This window comes from Balearica regulorum, chromosome 3, assembly GCF_011004875.1.
Source record: "Balearica regulorum gibbericeps isolate bBalReg1 chromosome 3, bBalReg1.pri, whole genome shotgun sequence".
Classification (NCBI taxonomy): Eukaryota; Metazoa; Chordata; class Aves; order Gruiformes; family Gruidae; genus Balearica; species Balearica regulorum.
This window is the reverse complement of record NC_046186.1, coordinates 93219619-93232561: the sequence shown is the minus strand read 5'-3', so window position 1 is coordinate 93232561 and position 12943 is coordinate 93219619. Positions and strand designations below refer to the sequence as shown.

The window sequence follows — 12943 nt, the reverse complement described above, 5'->3', positions numbered from 1 at the left end:
TTAAAAACAGACTGCATTGTATACTGGCATCCTCCCTGACTCTCCAAGTGTCTGTACTTGAGATGTGTGGTGGCTCAGGTGAGATTTTCACACTTCAAAAACCAGCATGAACTCCAGCTGGCAACCCATCCTAGTTGTAACAGCAGATGTGCTTTTATATTAAAGCTTCCCTTCCTCCCTTCTAGGGTGCCCTAAACCTTGTCTACAGGACCCACTCATGCAAGAAAAGCGAGTCTGGTTTCCAGCACACGTCTCTGAAGGGAGGATGAGGTGACGGAGGGAAGGAAGGGAAAGCGGAGAATTCCTAAGCATAGAATGTGAGGGATACTGCCTTCTGGCTCTTGTCCGAAAAGGTAGGGTGCCTTAACCGGCGCTTCTGCTATGGCAGAGATGCAGGCAAAGAGCCTTACCGACCTGGCTAGAGCTACGCCTCGCAACGCGGGGAGAGGGTAGCAGCCCCCCAACAGCACAACCGCCGGCCGTTGCCCCCTCAGAAGGCCGAGCAAGCGGTTCCAATGCCTGCTGTGGGGCGATCCACCCCCCGACCCAGCGGCCAGCCCTTCCGCCTCGGTCCTGCGCCTACATAGCGCGACGGAGGGAGACGGCGAGTGGTGATGGAGGTGACCGTTGAGGGGGGAGACGACCCGTAACGGCTGGGGCGCTGCTCGCGCCTGGGGCTCGCTCCCGCCGGGAGCCGCGGGCGCTGGGGCAGAGGCGCCGCTGCCGGCTCCTTCCCGCGGCGCCCGCCTCGACACCCAGCAGCTGAACGGGGCACCGAGGAGCTCTGCACAGAGGCGTAAGCGGCTCGGGCTGAAGAAAACCCTTAATATCGTAAATTCCCTTGCTCTGGGATTGGGTGTGTAACCCAGGGAAGTTACTTCAGTAATGCAGCGAGAATGCTGCACTGCAAAAGTGCTTTTTTTCTTTTTCTTCAGTTATCAAAAATAATTTTAGTCTATTTAATCCAGAAAAGAAAAAAAAATCGTGCCGAGTTTTCGAAAGAGTCTTCTTCTCTTTTATAGCTGAAATAATTGTTCATACTAAAACGTCACTGCGTAATTCCAAAGGGTGTCAAATTTGAAATCCTCTCCCAGCCGTGTAGGCAAAGGCAGAAACCAACACTTCTCAATGCCAAAACGAGCGCACCGCGGGTACGTTTGCCAACAACGTACCCTGAAAGAACAAGGCCATATTTCCACCCTAAGATATCGCCAGTCGGCAGGCGTTACAAAAGAAACCAACAATCCATTGCAGCTGGGTACCTACGCCTGCTTTCGGCATTTCTATGGTATCCTCATAGCAGCTAGAGGGGGCGCACCGTCACATCAACGCGGAGGATCTATGGTTTCATTCCACGCTTCAGCTAATTAACTCCACAATCAGAGGGGCTTTTTCCCGTTAATGCTTATAGGAACCAACAGGCAGCACTGCACCTGATCAGCAACCTCCACAGCAACCCTCCATCCACCCCGCTTAGCACCGGCCCGGCTGCAGGGACGGCCCTGGGGCGGAGCGAGGCACCGCCTCCCTGCGGGCGCCACCGCCGCTTCCTCCTCCCCCTTCTCCTTCTTTTCCTCCTCCTCTTCCTCCTCCTCCTGTCTCGACATGGCGGCTTCAGCAGAGCTCAGCGGCCTCAGCGATGAGGAAGCATACGGCGCCTGCTCGGAGCCGGATGCCAGCACGAAGGTGGGGTGGATGGAGGTGACGAGGGGGCTGCGGCAGCGCCGCTACCAGCCCCCTGCTCTTTGCCGGGCGGACGTGCGGTGGATGGGAGGCGACACGGGGCCGGGAAGAGCGCCGAGAGGGGTGGCTGGGCATTGCTCGGCAGGGAGCTGTCCCGGCGGTCGGGGTGCGCCGCCCCCCTCTTGTGCGAGGAGACCGGCCCGGTGTTTGCCAGCCCGGCGGCTGGGGAGGGGGAGCGGGAGCGGGCGGCTCCGGTCAATACAGCTGGGTTTCACCTTTCGTGGACCCGCTGGGCCGGTCTTTGTGAGCCCCCGTCCCGGGGCCAGGCCTGCCGTGGCGCACTCGGCCGGTCAGCGCTTCAGCCGGTGCGCGGAGCGTCGGTCGGGCTGGAGCTGAGGAGAGCGAGCGCCCGCTCTGCGCTCGGCCGCGGGGTAACGGGGCGCTGCGGGGGCTCCTCAGCCAGCACATGCCGGGGTTGCGAAAAAAAAATACCCCAAAACACCCCAAAGGTTTTTTTTGTTTTTTTTTTTTTTTTTTGTAATTACATTTCAGCAGTTCAACGGCTGTTGTTTTGTTTTTAAATACACCCATGAAGGCTATCCTATCGTTCACTTTTTATCCACTTAGTTGTTCGGTAGCCCTTGGTATATAAAGTTACCCTGCGGCTTGAGGAAAGTACCCTTACAGAATTGCAGGCCGGTTTTGCTGCCAAGATATCATCAGGCTTGACAGAAATTTGACACCTGTGCAATGAAATAATAAAAATAACGAGTTCAGGAGTTTAGCTTTATTTAAATTCTCTGTCTGCAGCGAGGCCCAGTATCACGTACTCACGTGGCTTGTGTGCATTCATGCAAAGTGCTTCATGTGCCGTACAGCTTCATAAAAGAATAATAAAGATAAGAATGATAGCCTTTTTTTCATACCACTGATAATATATATTGAGTGATACCAGTGGTGGTTTTATTTATTTGTTTTAAACGTTGTGTTACAATGGCACACTTTTTTAAGACAAATCTGTATGTGTAGGATCACGACAAATGGTTTTATTTACACTTGATGGTAGTACTCTGTTACTTATAAACCTGGTAGTTTTAAATTCATTACTAACTGGCATCTTTGTTAATACCCAGAATTAATTTCTAGGTGATTCATAAACAATAAACCTTTTTCCCCCCACAGGATTTTTTGTTCCAGCAGACAATGTTAAGAGTAAAGGATCCTAAGAAATCACTGGATTTCTATACAAGAGTTCTTGGAATGACGTGAGTAGAAGTTGTATGCCACAATAAGTTTGTTTTTTCCTACTATTCTTCTGAAAAGAAAAGTTTGTGTTATTTTGATGTAATTATACTAATTGGTCTAACTACATGAACAATGCTGGCCTATCAGCTGATGCCCAGTTGGACAGTCTGGCAGTCTCTGAGAACTCCCACAGTTAATGCTGAAGCTGCAAATGAACTCATACTGGCCTTGACTAGAAACTTCTTTTTTTCTTAAGTAGGTCATTAATTATCAGTGTACAACTTGCTTACTTCTTCCTCACTGAGCCTGCAGCTAACTGGTAACTTTTACAACAGCGCTTATAATCTGGAGTCATTGCTATAAATCTTGAATTAAGTTTTTTACCAGTTCTCAGAGGTGGCTTCCTCCGGTCATAAGAGACCAAGGCAGTGGGAAGCTGGAGACAGGGTCCAAAGTCATGCTTTTGGAGAGGGCTGTTGGGAGACAGATGCCCCGCAGCAGCCTAATGTGTTTATGTTAAGGCTTTGTGTGCTTTCTTGACATTTGAAATGAGCTATTTCAAAACAAAATTCTAGCATATTTTTAAACATTCTGAAATAAGTCCAGAGTAAATTAAACTGCTTCCACTTTGGTAAAGATGTGGGTCTGAGAAAAAGAAAATTGAATACCTAGTAAGCTGAAAAAGAAGTTAGATTTGTTTTGCATGCCTACTTTTTCTGGTTAAATGTCCTACGTAAAAATGGTTGGAAGTCTGCCATGCCATTTCTAGAAATTTGGTGAAAACAGATGTATCAAATATTTCACAGGAAAGTGGGTGACTTTTTACATCTAGCAAAGGGATAAATTTTATAAGCAGCTTTTTCTGAGCTCAAGTATTTTTTAATTGATTAAATTGTCACATCTGAAGTGGATTTTATCACTATACCTAGCTATTGAAATTGTAAATATTTAATCTAAAGGTATGTTTGGTTTTTAATCCTGCTGTGTTCTTAAACTTTGTCTGATGCCATTGAGGTTCCCAGAATGAATAAGTTTCAAAGTAAATATTTTTATTCCTTGGTGATATTTTAAAGTGGATAAACATAAATATCTTCCTGAGGAAATATGGACAAATAACAAGAGTGACAACTTCAAGACATGAGCCTTTGTACTAGCTTTGCTATTCAATTACTGATAGTTTGGCTTTGAAGTATCTGATTCTTCTAATTTTTGTAGGTTTGTAATATGTTCTGGAGTGTTTCTATTTGATAGTTCAAAAGGTAGCTGTTTGAAGATACGGATTAGAGTCAGAAAGGCAAAAAATCACAGCAGTAATTCTTCCATGGGGGAAGCATCTTGGTTTATTTGCAAGCTACCTGATTACTTTTTAAGGTACTATTTCAAAATAATCGTTGCCATTTAGATTGCTTCAAAAATTTGACTTTCCTACTATGAAGTTCTCGCTCTATTTCCTGGCATATGAAGATAAAAATGATATCCCGAAAGATAAAACTGAGAGAACAGCTTGGACCTTCTCTAGAAAAGCTACACTTGAACTGACACAGTAAGTATTAATATAATGAGAGATGACATTTAGCTAACAGTGATTAAACAGAAGTGGATGAGTGTAAATCGTGTTGGATTGAATAAAACATGTAATCATTCCTGTGGAAATATCTTCATTGTGATATAGGCTTAAAATACGGCTGAGATCTTGGATACTTGGCAAACTTAATCTTTCTCTTTCCAGAGCTCTTTAAAACTGCTAGGTGAACAGTGGAACTTATATATGAAATACTGCTTGCTGTATTTTGAGTATGCATGCCATCTGGGTAGGGAAGCCACAGAATTTAGGAAAACTCAATGTGGTTAGAACTTTCTTTGGATCCCCAGAGCATCCTAATAATGTATAACTACTGCTTTTGGAATTTAATCAAAAGAGATTTTAAGTCAAAGCATACACTTCCCACAAACAGGGCAATTTGGTTAATGCTACTAATCATTGTAATTGTTCAGAAAGAATCTCCCAAATACTCCACTGTCTTGCTTAGCTTTGGGACCTGCTACCTGCACTGTTTGTTCCTCAGTGATGGGTAGGTAAACTGACTCAGGCAACCTCTCTAATCCGAATGAGACAGGAGGGTCTCTGACTCGTTCATATGTAGAACCTGAATGCTGGTGAAGGGCTGTGAACATGACTGGATTAGCCTCATGACTATCCCTAGGACCTGTGACTATGGAAAAATCTTGAGAGCTTAATGAATGCAGCCAACAGTTGAAATTCTCTGGTTTCTTAGGAGAAACAGCTTACCCTCCTGAGGAAACTGAACATTTAAGATTTGTTAATTTCGATGCTTTTCTTCAATGTGTAATAATTACTTCTTACAGCAACTGGGGCACTGAAAATGATGAAAGTCAATCTTATCACAATGGCAATTCAGATCCCCGAGGATTTGGTAGGTCTTTAAGTTTTTAAGCTTTGGTTTATTGTGATTATGTTTTTTTCTCTCGTGTATTGGGGAAAAATGGAGTTTCCCATGGTTTTTTAGAAAACATCTATATGAATTCTGTGCAAAGGTTATTGGGTAAGTATATGCTGTAGGCTTTATTTTTATGAGAACTAGTAGAGAAAATATTTTAAACTTGTATGGAAGAAAAGGCTTTTCTAGTAGGTTACTTTGAAGAAAACATACTAGTACTAGGAAAGAAGGGAACTTGCATCTCATCCTTTATGTCTCTTTTAACATGTATGCTGTGAAAGATCATGAATGTAGGTAAACAAATGTGTTTGAGTAATGAGCCACATTTACACTTTTTACAAAGAATCTCATCCTTTGGTAAACAAACACATGCTAATAGTAACTACTGAATGAAGAACAGTAATTGCTCTTGTGTATAAGAATATCATGGTGTTTAAACTGATTTAAATTTGGATTTCTATTTTATAATCCATTGGTTACCCATTTTATGCTAGAAGGAGAATTCTGTTCGTCATTAGCACTGAGGATTGTAGTTGTGTGGCTTGATTTGATATTTTGAGTGCTGGAAAGGTCACTGGCTTGTGAAATAAGTTTCATACTCCATCTAGCCACTTGACATTTAAAGCTTCTGAATTGATTTGTAAGCTCAGGCCTTGCATAGTGCTAGTGTTAAGTCTCTACAAATATAGCATTAATGATAAACTCCTTGTACTGTTGACCTGAGCAAATGCAACAAAATCCTGTCATGTGGACGTGCTTCGAGAAGGGAAATGCAGATGAAAGTTTGATTGAAAATCTTATTTTTTCCTACTCTAGATAATATTATCATCTAAACAATGAGATATTTTAACTCTAAAGTTCCTATTTTAAAAGGCATTATCAAAAAGCCAGCTTTCTGAAGGAGAATAATGTTAATACCCAAAGCAATGTTTTTCTTTTATACAATCAGATCTTATGTGAACTACAGCATGTAAACTTTGCTCAGCATTTCATCTTGTGCAAAAACTTTTTCTTAGAACACCCAGCAATACTGATAGTGTACTTAATTCTTTTTACCTTGTTGCACAGGACACATTGGAATTGCTGTTCCTGATGTCAATAAAGCCTGTAAGAGGTTTGAAGAGCTAGGAGTGAAATTTGTGAAGAAACCAGATGATGGTAAGTCTCGATCAGAAAAGCAAGTCAAGTTTTATCCTTGTTTTTAATACTTTCTGTCTAGTAGATCTTCCTGGAAAGCTGCATAATATGCGTCTAGTGGTTGTCACTACTGTGTGCTAGAACTAGGTACCCCTGCACCCTCTTACACCGTGGGCAGAAGTGACAATAGATCCATCTCGGTAACAACAGTTTAATCAGTGTGCCTTCTCTATGTAGTCTGACCTTCACTAAAATTCACATACTATGTTGATGTCATAGTTTACTATATATACTGCTGCCTAGAGTTATTGCAGAATTTACTTTATCATGGATCAAATTCCCACATTTCATATCTGTTTGGTTCTTATCAGATGAAAATAAGATGACTCAAAAAGACGTAATTACTCCCACCCATTAAAACTGAGTAATTCTTGAATTTTCTGGCTATTTTTTTTTTAAATTCACCTAATGCCACCTACTAGCTATTATCATTTTAACTGTTCTGTCAGCTTTGGTAGAAACAGCCGAATTAGTCTATATCGTATTTGTCTTGTATAATTTTCAGTAAAAAATGCGTAATATGTAGCTCAAATGTCTAGAGAGTACAGAAACAAAGAACGTCTGTGTCAAAATAGTTAAATACAGAAATCAGTGATGAGCAGTCTTGCATTTTTCAACTGGATTCTCTTTCATGAAGAGACCTCATGAGAGTTTTAGGACTGATGTATTCCAAAATGGACATCTAATACTCAGCAGCATGCACAAATCTGTGATAGTTCTTCTTTCTGGCTGTAGAAACTAGACTGTTGCCAGTACTAACAGTGGTTGGTTTTTTGTGTGCATTGGGTGTTTTTCGGTTGGGTGTTTTTTGTTGTTTTGTTGTTTATTTTTTTTTAGTTTGGAAGTAACATTAGTACATGAAGCTTCAGTTTACACATATTGGCATTGATTTTTCTAGATTCCTTGCTAGAGGAATAAGAACAAGTCATTGAAAAGAGACTTAAGTGATTTTTCATCTTATTCACTGTGTTCTCAGCTGAAGCAAATGTAAGAAGTGTAGCTGAAAACTGAACTGGAAGACAGATGTCTTCAAGAATTGAACTTAGTATTTCTAGCATTTTTGAGTTTGAGCCCTTTTTAATTTGTTCAGCACCTGGTGAACCATGAGAGAGTTGAAGTGAGACCTCCTGACTTAGACCTGTGCAATGATACAGAATCAAAGTACATAGGAGGGGAAACTTAGACTGTAAATGGAATAAATCACAGGAAAAAACTCTTGAAGCAGTCAAGCAGTGGGGGAGGAAGGGGAGAGCAAAGGCTGTTTTTTAACATTAAGAAATAAAATTGATGCAGCAAATGCCAAGGAGGAGAAGTTTTGGATTTCACATTTGTTGTTTGTGGTACAAGCTGAGAGACCTAATGTTATTTTTTTTTTTCCTTCATTACTGAATCAAACTTCTACTATCCTCTCAAAAGTTTTTGTAACAACTATATGAGGAATTAGGTTGGTTCTGTTACAGTAAATAGCCTAATAGAGGAAGTAAAGTGTTAACCACACACTTTTAATTAAAAGATAACATGTTCAGCTGTGCTATTCTCATCTACTGTTCAAGACAACTTTTGGGGACCCTGTTTTAATGAGTAATATTGTTTCCAACAGTAAAATTTAAAACATTCCTGCCCTGCATTTGTCTGTTTCATTAGGTGATCCAAATGCGTGCTATAAACCACATTGCGGGAGTGGGGTGGACACAAAAAACAGTAACATAAAACTTCAGTGTTGAGGGAAGAATGATGGGAGATGAACAGGACAGAGGAACACAGAATTTTATACTTGCAGTGTGTGTGTATATATATATATATACAGTTCGAGGAAATACATCAAAACATCCTGTAGCACAAAAATAATTTTTTCTGAATTTAGAGGATGAACACTTACAGGGGCATATGCAGAAAACGTACTTCAGTCAACAAAAGATAGGATTTCAAAGTGACTTTAAACTATAGCTTTGTTGAGAGTGAGATTGCCAATTTAGCATACAAAGATCTAATGCTGATTAAAAACTAATGTGGATGTTTACAGAATTAGCTGTCTAAATTTGAAGTAATTGTCATGCAAAAGGAAAAATACTTTTCAAGGTAGTCATACTTGACATTAAGAACTAGTCATGTAGTCTTAACTTTATTTTTTTTTTCCCTCTAATAGGTAAAATGAAAGGACTTGCATTTGTTCAGGATCCTGATGGCTACTGGATTGAAATTTTGAATCCTAACCACATGGTGACTCTCACTTAGTTCTAATGAAGTATATTATATGAGATGCACATTTTCAGTCCCCTGGAGAAAATCTGTAAGAGTGTTTGTGAAATTCTGGCTTAATGGAGAGGAATCAGTTGTGTTCAGTGTCTCCTCTAAAACTATCCCCTGGACCTAAATGTACTTGAATTCCTTTTTCTTGTCCTGCGATGCCATTGCGATTTGCTTCCAATTAGGAACAGACAACCGTCTTTTAGAAGAGCACTTACACAGATTCTCCTCTTGAACACTATGTTAATAAACTCAAAAGATATGTGACCACAAATTGACTGCTTCTCACGCTGTTTAGACTTAAACTAACAAGAAGTCCTGTTACTACTGATGTTTTCCAACAAGGAGGAAAAAACCCCACAACTTCAGAATGTTTTTTTTATGAAGTCAAAAGATCCTGAAGGCTTCATGCCCTATCTTGTACACTAGAAAATAAAAATGTCAGCCTAGCTTTGACTTGAGTAGTAGCATGTTTCTGAAACTCCTAATCTTACTTATATTATGCGAAGCAAAACTCTTTAAGGAGCAGGCTTAAACAGCCTTGCCTGGAACAAGAAACTTTGTTGAGGCAATAAATCAGTCCAGCAGAAAGAATTCAGTCTTTCAGCTTCTGGCTGCTGATTGACAGCCAAGATAAGAGGTCTCCTAGCTGCTAATAACTCAGAATCGTCCATCCTTTTCCAACACTAGAAAAAACTTGCTCAGAATTTTTATTTTGATGAAAGTCTGGAGCTATATTTAACTTAAATGCTCTCAATGTTCTGCATTAGCTTAATGAAAACAAGTATCTGAAACAACAGTTTCCTACTAGTAGATGTTTTTGATCTGCCCTCTCAAAATGAGTGACGGCTACTGAAATGATACCTGTAAATAGCAGGAAAACGTGACATTTACATATGTTACACAAATTATTTGAATTTATGCTGTTCTACCTGTTACGAACAGTGTAAAACATGTCAAGTTTTGAAATCCTGTTGTTCCTTCCAACAAGGAAAAAGCCCTCTGCCCTGTCTTACTGTGGTTCGAGTAGCACTTAACTCAGTTATGTGACTATTGAGTAGTGTAATGGCATTGCACTTCACTTCCAGATAAAGCATTGCTGAAAACTAAAGAACTGTGACCTGTTTCTTTTCTTTTTTGAATCCTAGATAACCGAATGTCTATTTGTTTTGTTTCATGGATTCTTTTTGGAGAAGAAATCTGGTGATAAAAGATAGAATATGAATTGGGAGTACAGTAGTGAAGATAACTGTGTGACTTGATTGGTAGGATGTTTTAGTAATGAGGATAATATGCAGACTTAATAATTTTCCATAACTCCCTGGCTTATAAATTAAAACAGAAGTGTAGAAAGTACTGCAATTGATTTCTACTATGCTAATGACCTAAATGCTGAGTGTTATTGTCCTCTCTCCTTACCTGAAAAATCCTTAACTCTGGTCTGCCTAATCTTAACAAGCTAGCATATATAAATGCAGTAATTTTAGAGCTCCACATGAAAAATCACTCATAAAACGTAATCCAAGATATTTTTGTTTACCCTTGGAAATGAGTAAAATGGATTATATGGTTCGTCTGAGCCTTAGTAGATGTTGGAAAAGGGAATGTGAAAATGATTGCTGTGCTTAATACCCCCTATGGATGTGCAATCAATCACAAATTAATTGCAAGGTAGACAGTAACTCAAAAGATAATATTTTTTTCAGTTTTCTGTTTGTTATATGAAGCAACTCTGATACATTAAATTGTCATTTATGTCATATTTTCTGGCTGGTCTCTACGTAAGCAGATACTGTGCTTTAGGTTGTGCCTTATCAGTGTCATTCATATAGAACAGATTCTCTCCCTTCTTGAATATTGGCCAAGTTGCCTTTATTCTGCAACAATAACACTGTTGGTTCATGGTTGCATTCTCTATTTCTGCCCTCGCGTACCTTCAGAACTAATACCTACGCTGTTCCCTGTCTTGTTCCTTGTGCGGTTGATTATTCTCCTGTATGTTAGGTCATTTTGATAGAGACAATATAGTTGCTACTGTTGGGAGTGACATCTCCTGAGTGACCTGTCTTAATAGCTGTCACCACATGATCTCACAGTCATCTTCGTTCCAGATGTGGGGCTTTTGACATTGCACCCCCTGCCCCAAGCAGGCTAACTCAGCTTAAAAAAGTGGCAAAGATTTTCTTGAATGCTGGGTTAATTTTATGCCAAGTTTATTAAGCAGAAATGAGGAGTCTGTTCAAGGCTTCTTAGTTTCTTGAAAGAGTAAATAAAGCTGCTTGTTTTAGCAGAAAGTGAGGCTGGCTTAGCTGACTTATGAAACCTCACCCTTAGAAAAGGTACGTAATACTGCAGAATACCTTACAGCAGCAATTAAGAGAACTCCTAATTTGAAGACTATTGTAGTGTAATTCTAGTATGAGGTCTTCTGAAGCTAGTAGGATGAGAATAGTGCTGAGAAGCATGAGAGCTACAGCAATGAGACAAAGCACTCCATTGTTTGTAACTTACGTAGGTTTTGATGGCTAAACTGTGTTTTTCGTATACATCCCTTCTGCTGCTGCTGTTCTGAAATAGGAAGTTAAAATGAAGTAAAACTCAACTGAAGCACAGGTGCTAACTGTAGTTCCTTCAGAATCTCTCATTAGATTGAGTAGTAAAATTATTTAGACTAATAGTAGTCTAAGCAAAGTTGTCTAAAACTAAGTTTGATTTCAGTCAATACAGATATATCATCTAAAGCTTTATGACCAAGGCATTGGCAAGGAAAATCTCAAAATTTTACAAGCGCGTACCTTGGTGGTTTGTATTTTATCAACATAGTGCGTTTCATTCAGACTTGTTTCATTACACTTCAAAGTACAGGTGTGACTGGAAAAGGTATTGACCCAATTGTATGGAATCCAGTAATTAAAACTGGGATAGTTCATGAATCAGATGAGTAAGTCAAAGGGTGTGTACTTCAGTGGATAACTACATGAGGAGGAGCAGGCTGTGTCAAAGGTTTTCCGCTTAGTACTCAAAAGTTAGTCTAAGCATGTTTGCTTATCTTGGAAGGCCCCTTGGTTTTTTTATGTACTTGACAAAGTATAGGTAACGGGATAGATGGTGAGACAATAAAAAGGAAACTGGTAAAAACCCAGGCATCTATAAACAAGTTACAGCAGTATCACAAAGTGGGCAAGGTATGGGGTTTTTTACCAAAAAAAAGTTACTGCTGCTTGCCATACCGAGAACTAATTAAAACCAGTATTCTCAATTATGAAATTCAAGAATAAACTACTAAAGAGAAACACTTAGTGATGATTCTTTTACCCTGCAGTTAAAGATTTTAGATGTAAAAACTTTGGAAATTATTTAATGTTCTCACTGATTACAATGCTGATTTTACTTCTTCTAAGGTAACACTTCTTTTTTGCCAAATAAAGCATGGAATTAGATAGCACGTAGTGCTTTGCCACTTGGAGGGCCTAAGTTTAGTCTCATGCAGTACAGTAGAAATTAGTCTGTCACGTAGAGGCAAGCCCACGCTCTCCTGACAGATGCGCAGGGGCTCCCGTTACTCAGGAAACACATACCGATTGGCAAGAGACCGCAAGCGCTCCGTAACACCTGTCTTGGATATAGCCGAGTACCAGCGGATGAGAACGACAGGGACGGTTAGACATCAGTTGCTCTTTTAAAAGGGTTGGGCATTTGAGCGTCCCTGTCGTCTGAACAAGTGCCCGGGTTCTGACAAAAGCTGGCACCTGCTGCCAGGCTGGCTGTTGCCCACAGGCAGGAGGACGCAGCCACGAAGGTCCCACGCAGCCCAGCCCGGGACGCCGCTATTTCCACGCTCGCCTAGGGAACCTTTCCTGGCGCTGCAGCGGCCGCCGGGCTCTCCCTGCTCACCGAGCGCGGGGGGGGGCGTGCTCGACGCCCCCACCCTCCTGCTGAAGTGCGCCGAGGCGCCGTGCCGGCGGGCAGCCATGCCTGCCCTGAGCGGGGGCAGCGGGACCGCCACCCGCTGCGGACGCTGCCGCGAGGGGGGAAGCCCCGGACGCTCTTCCTCCGGCCCGGCCGCCTCCGCTCCGCGGCCGGAAGAGGAAGGCACGCGAACGGAACTACGG

General features: G+C 41.3%; 1 protein-coding gene across 1 annotated transcript; it reads left to right on the top strand.

The window, feature by feature from the left end:
- Positions 1–1514: 1514 nt before the first annotated feature.
- On the top strand, positions 1515–9280 carry GLO1 (glyoxalase I). The gene is made up of 6 exons (XM_075749008.1): positions 1515–1686; positions 2866–2948; positions 4331–4471; positions 5296–5363; positions 6456–6545; positions 8731–9280. Exons 1-6 carry the CDS (start codon positions 1606–1608, stop codon positions 8817–8819), a joined length of 552 nt encoding a protein of 183 aa, XP_075605123.1. The 5' UTR covers positions 1515–1605; the 3' UTR covers positions 8820–9280.
- Positions 9281–12943: the final 3663 nt, after the last annotated feature.

Coding starts and splice junctions, on each gene's coding strand:
- GLO1 (XM_075749008.1), top strand. CDS start 1,606: ATGGCGGCTTCAGCAGAGCTCAGCGGCCTCAGCGATGAGGAAGCATAC. Junction 1,687..2,865: donor AGCCGGATGCCAGCACGAAG/GTGGGGTGGATG, acceptor TTCCCCCCACAG/GATTTTTTGTTCCAGCAGAC. Junction 2,949..4,330: donor ACAAGAGTTCTTGGAATGAC/GTGAGTAGAAGT, acceptor GTTGCCATTTAG/ATTGCTTCAAAAATTTGACT.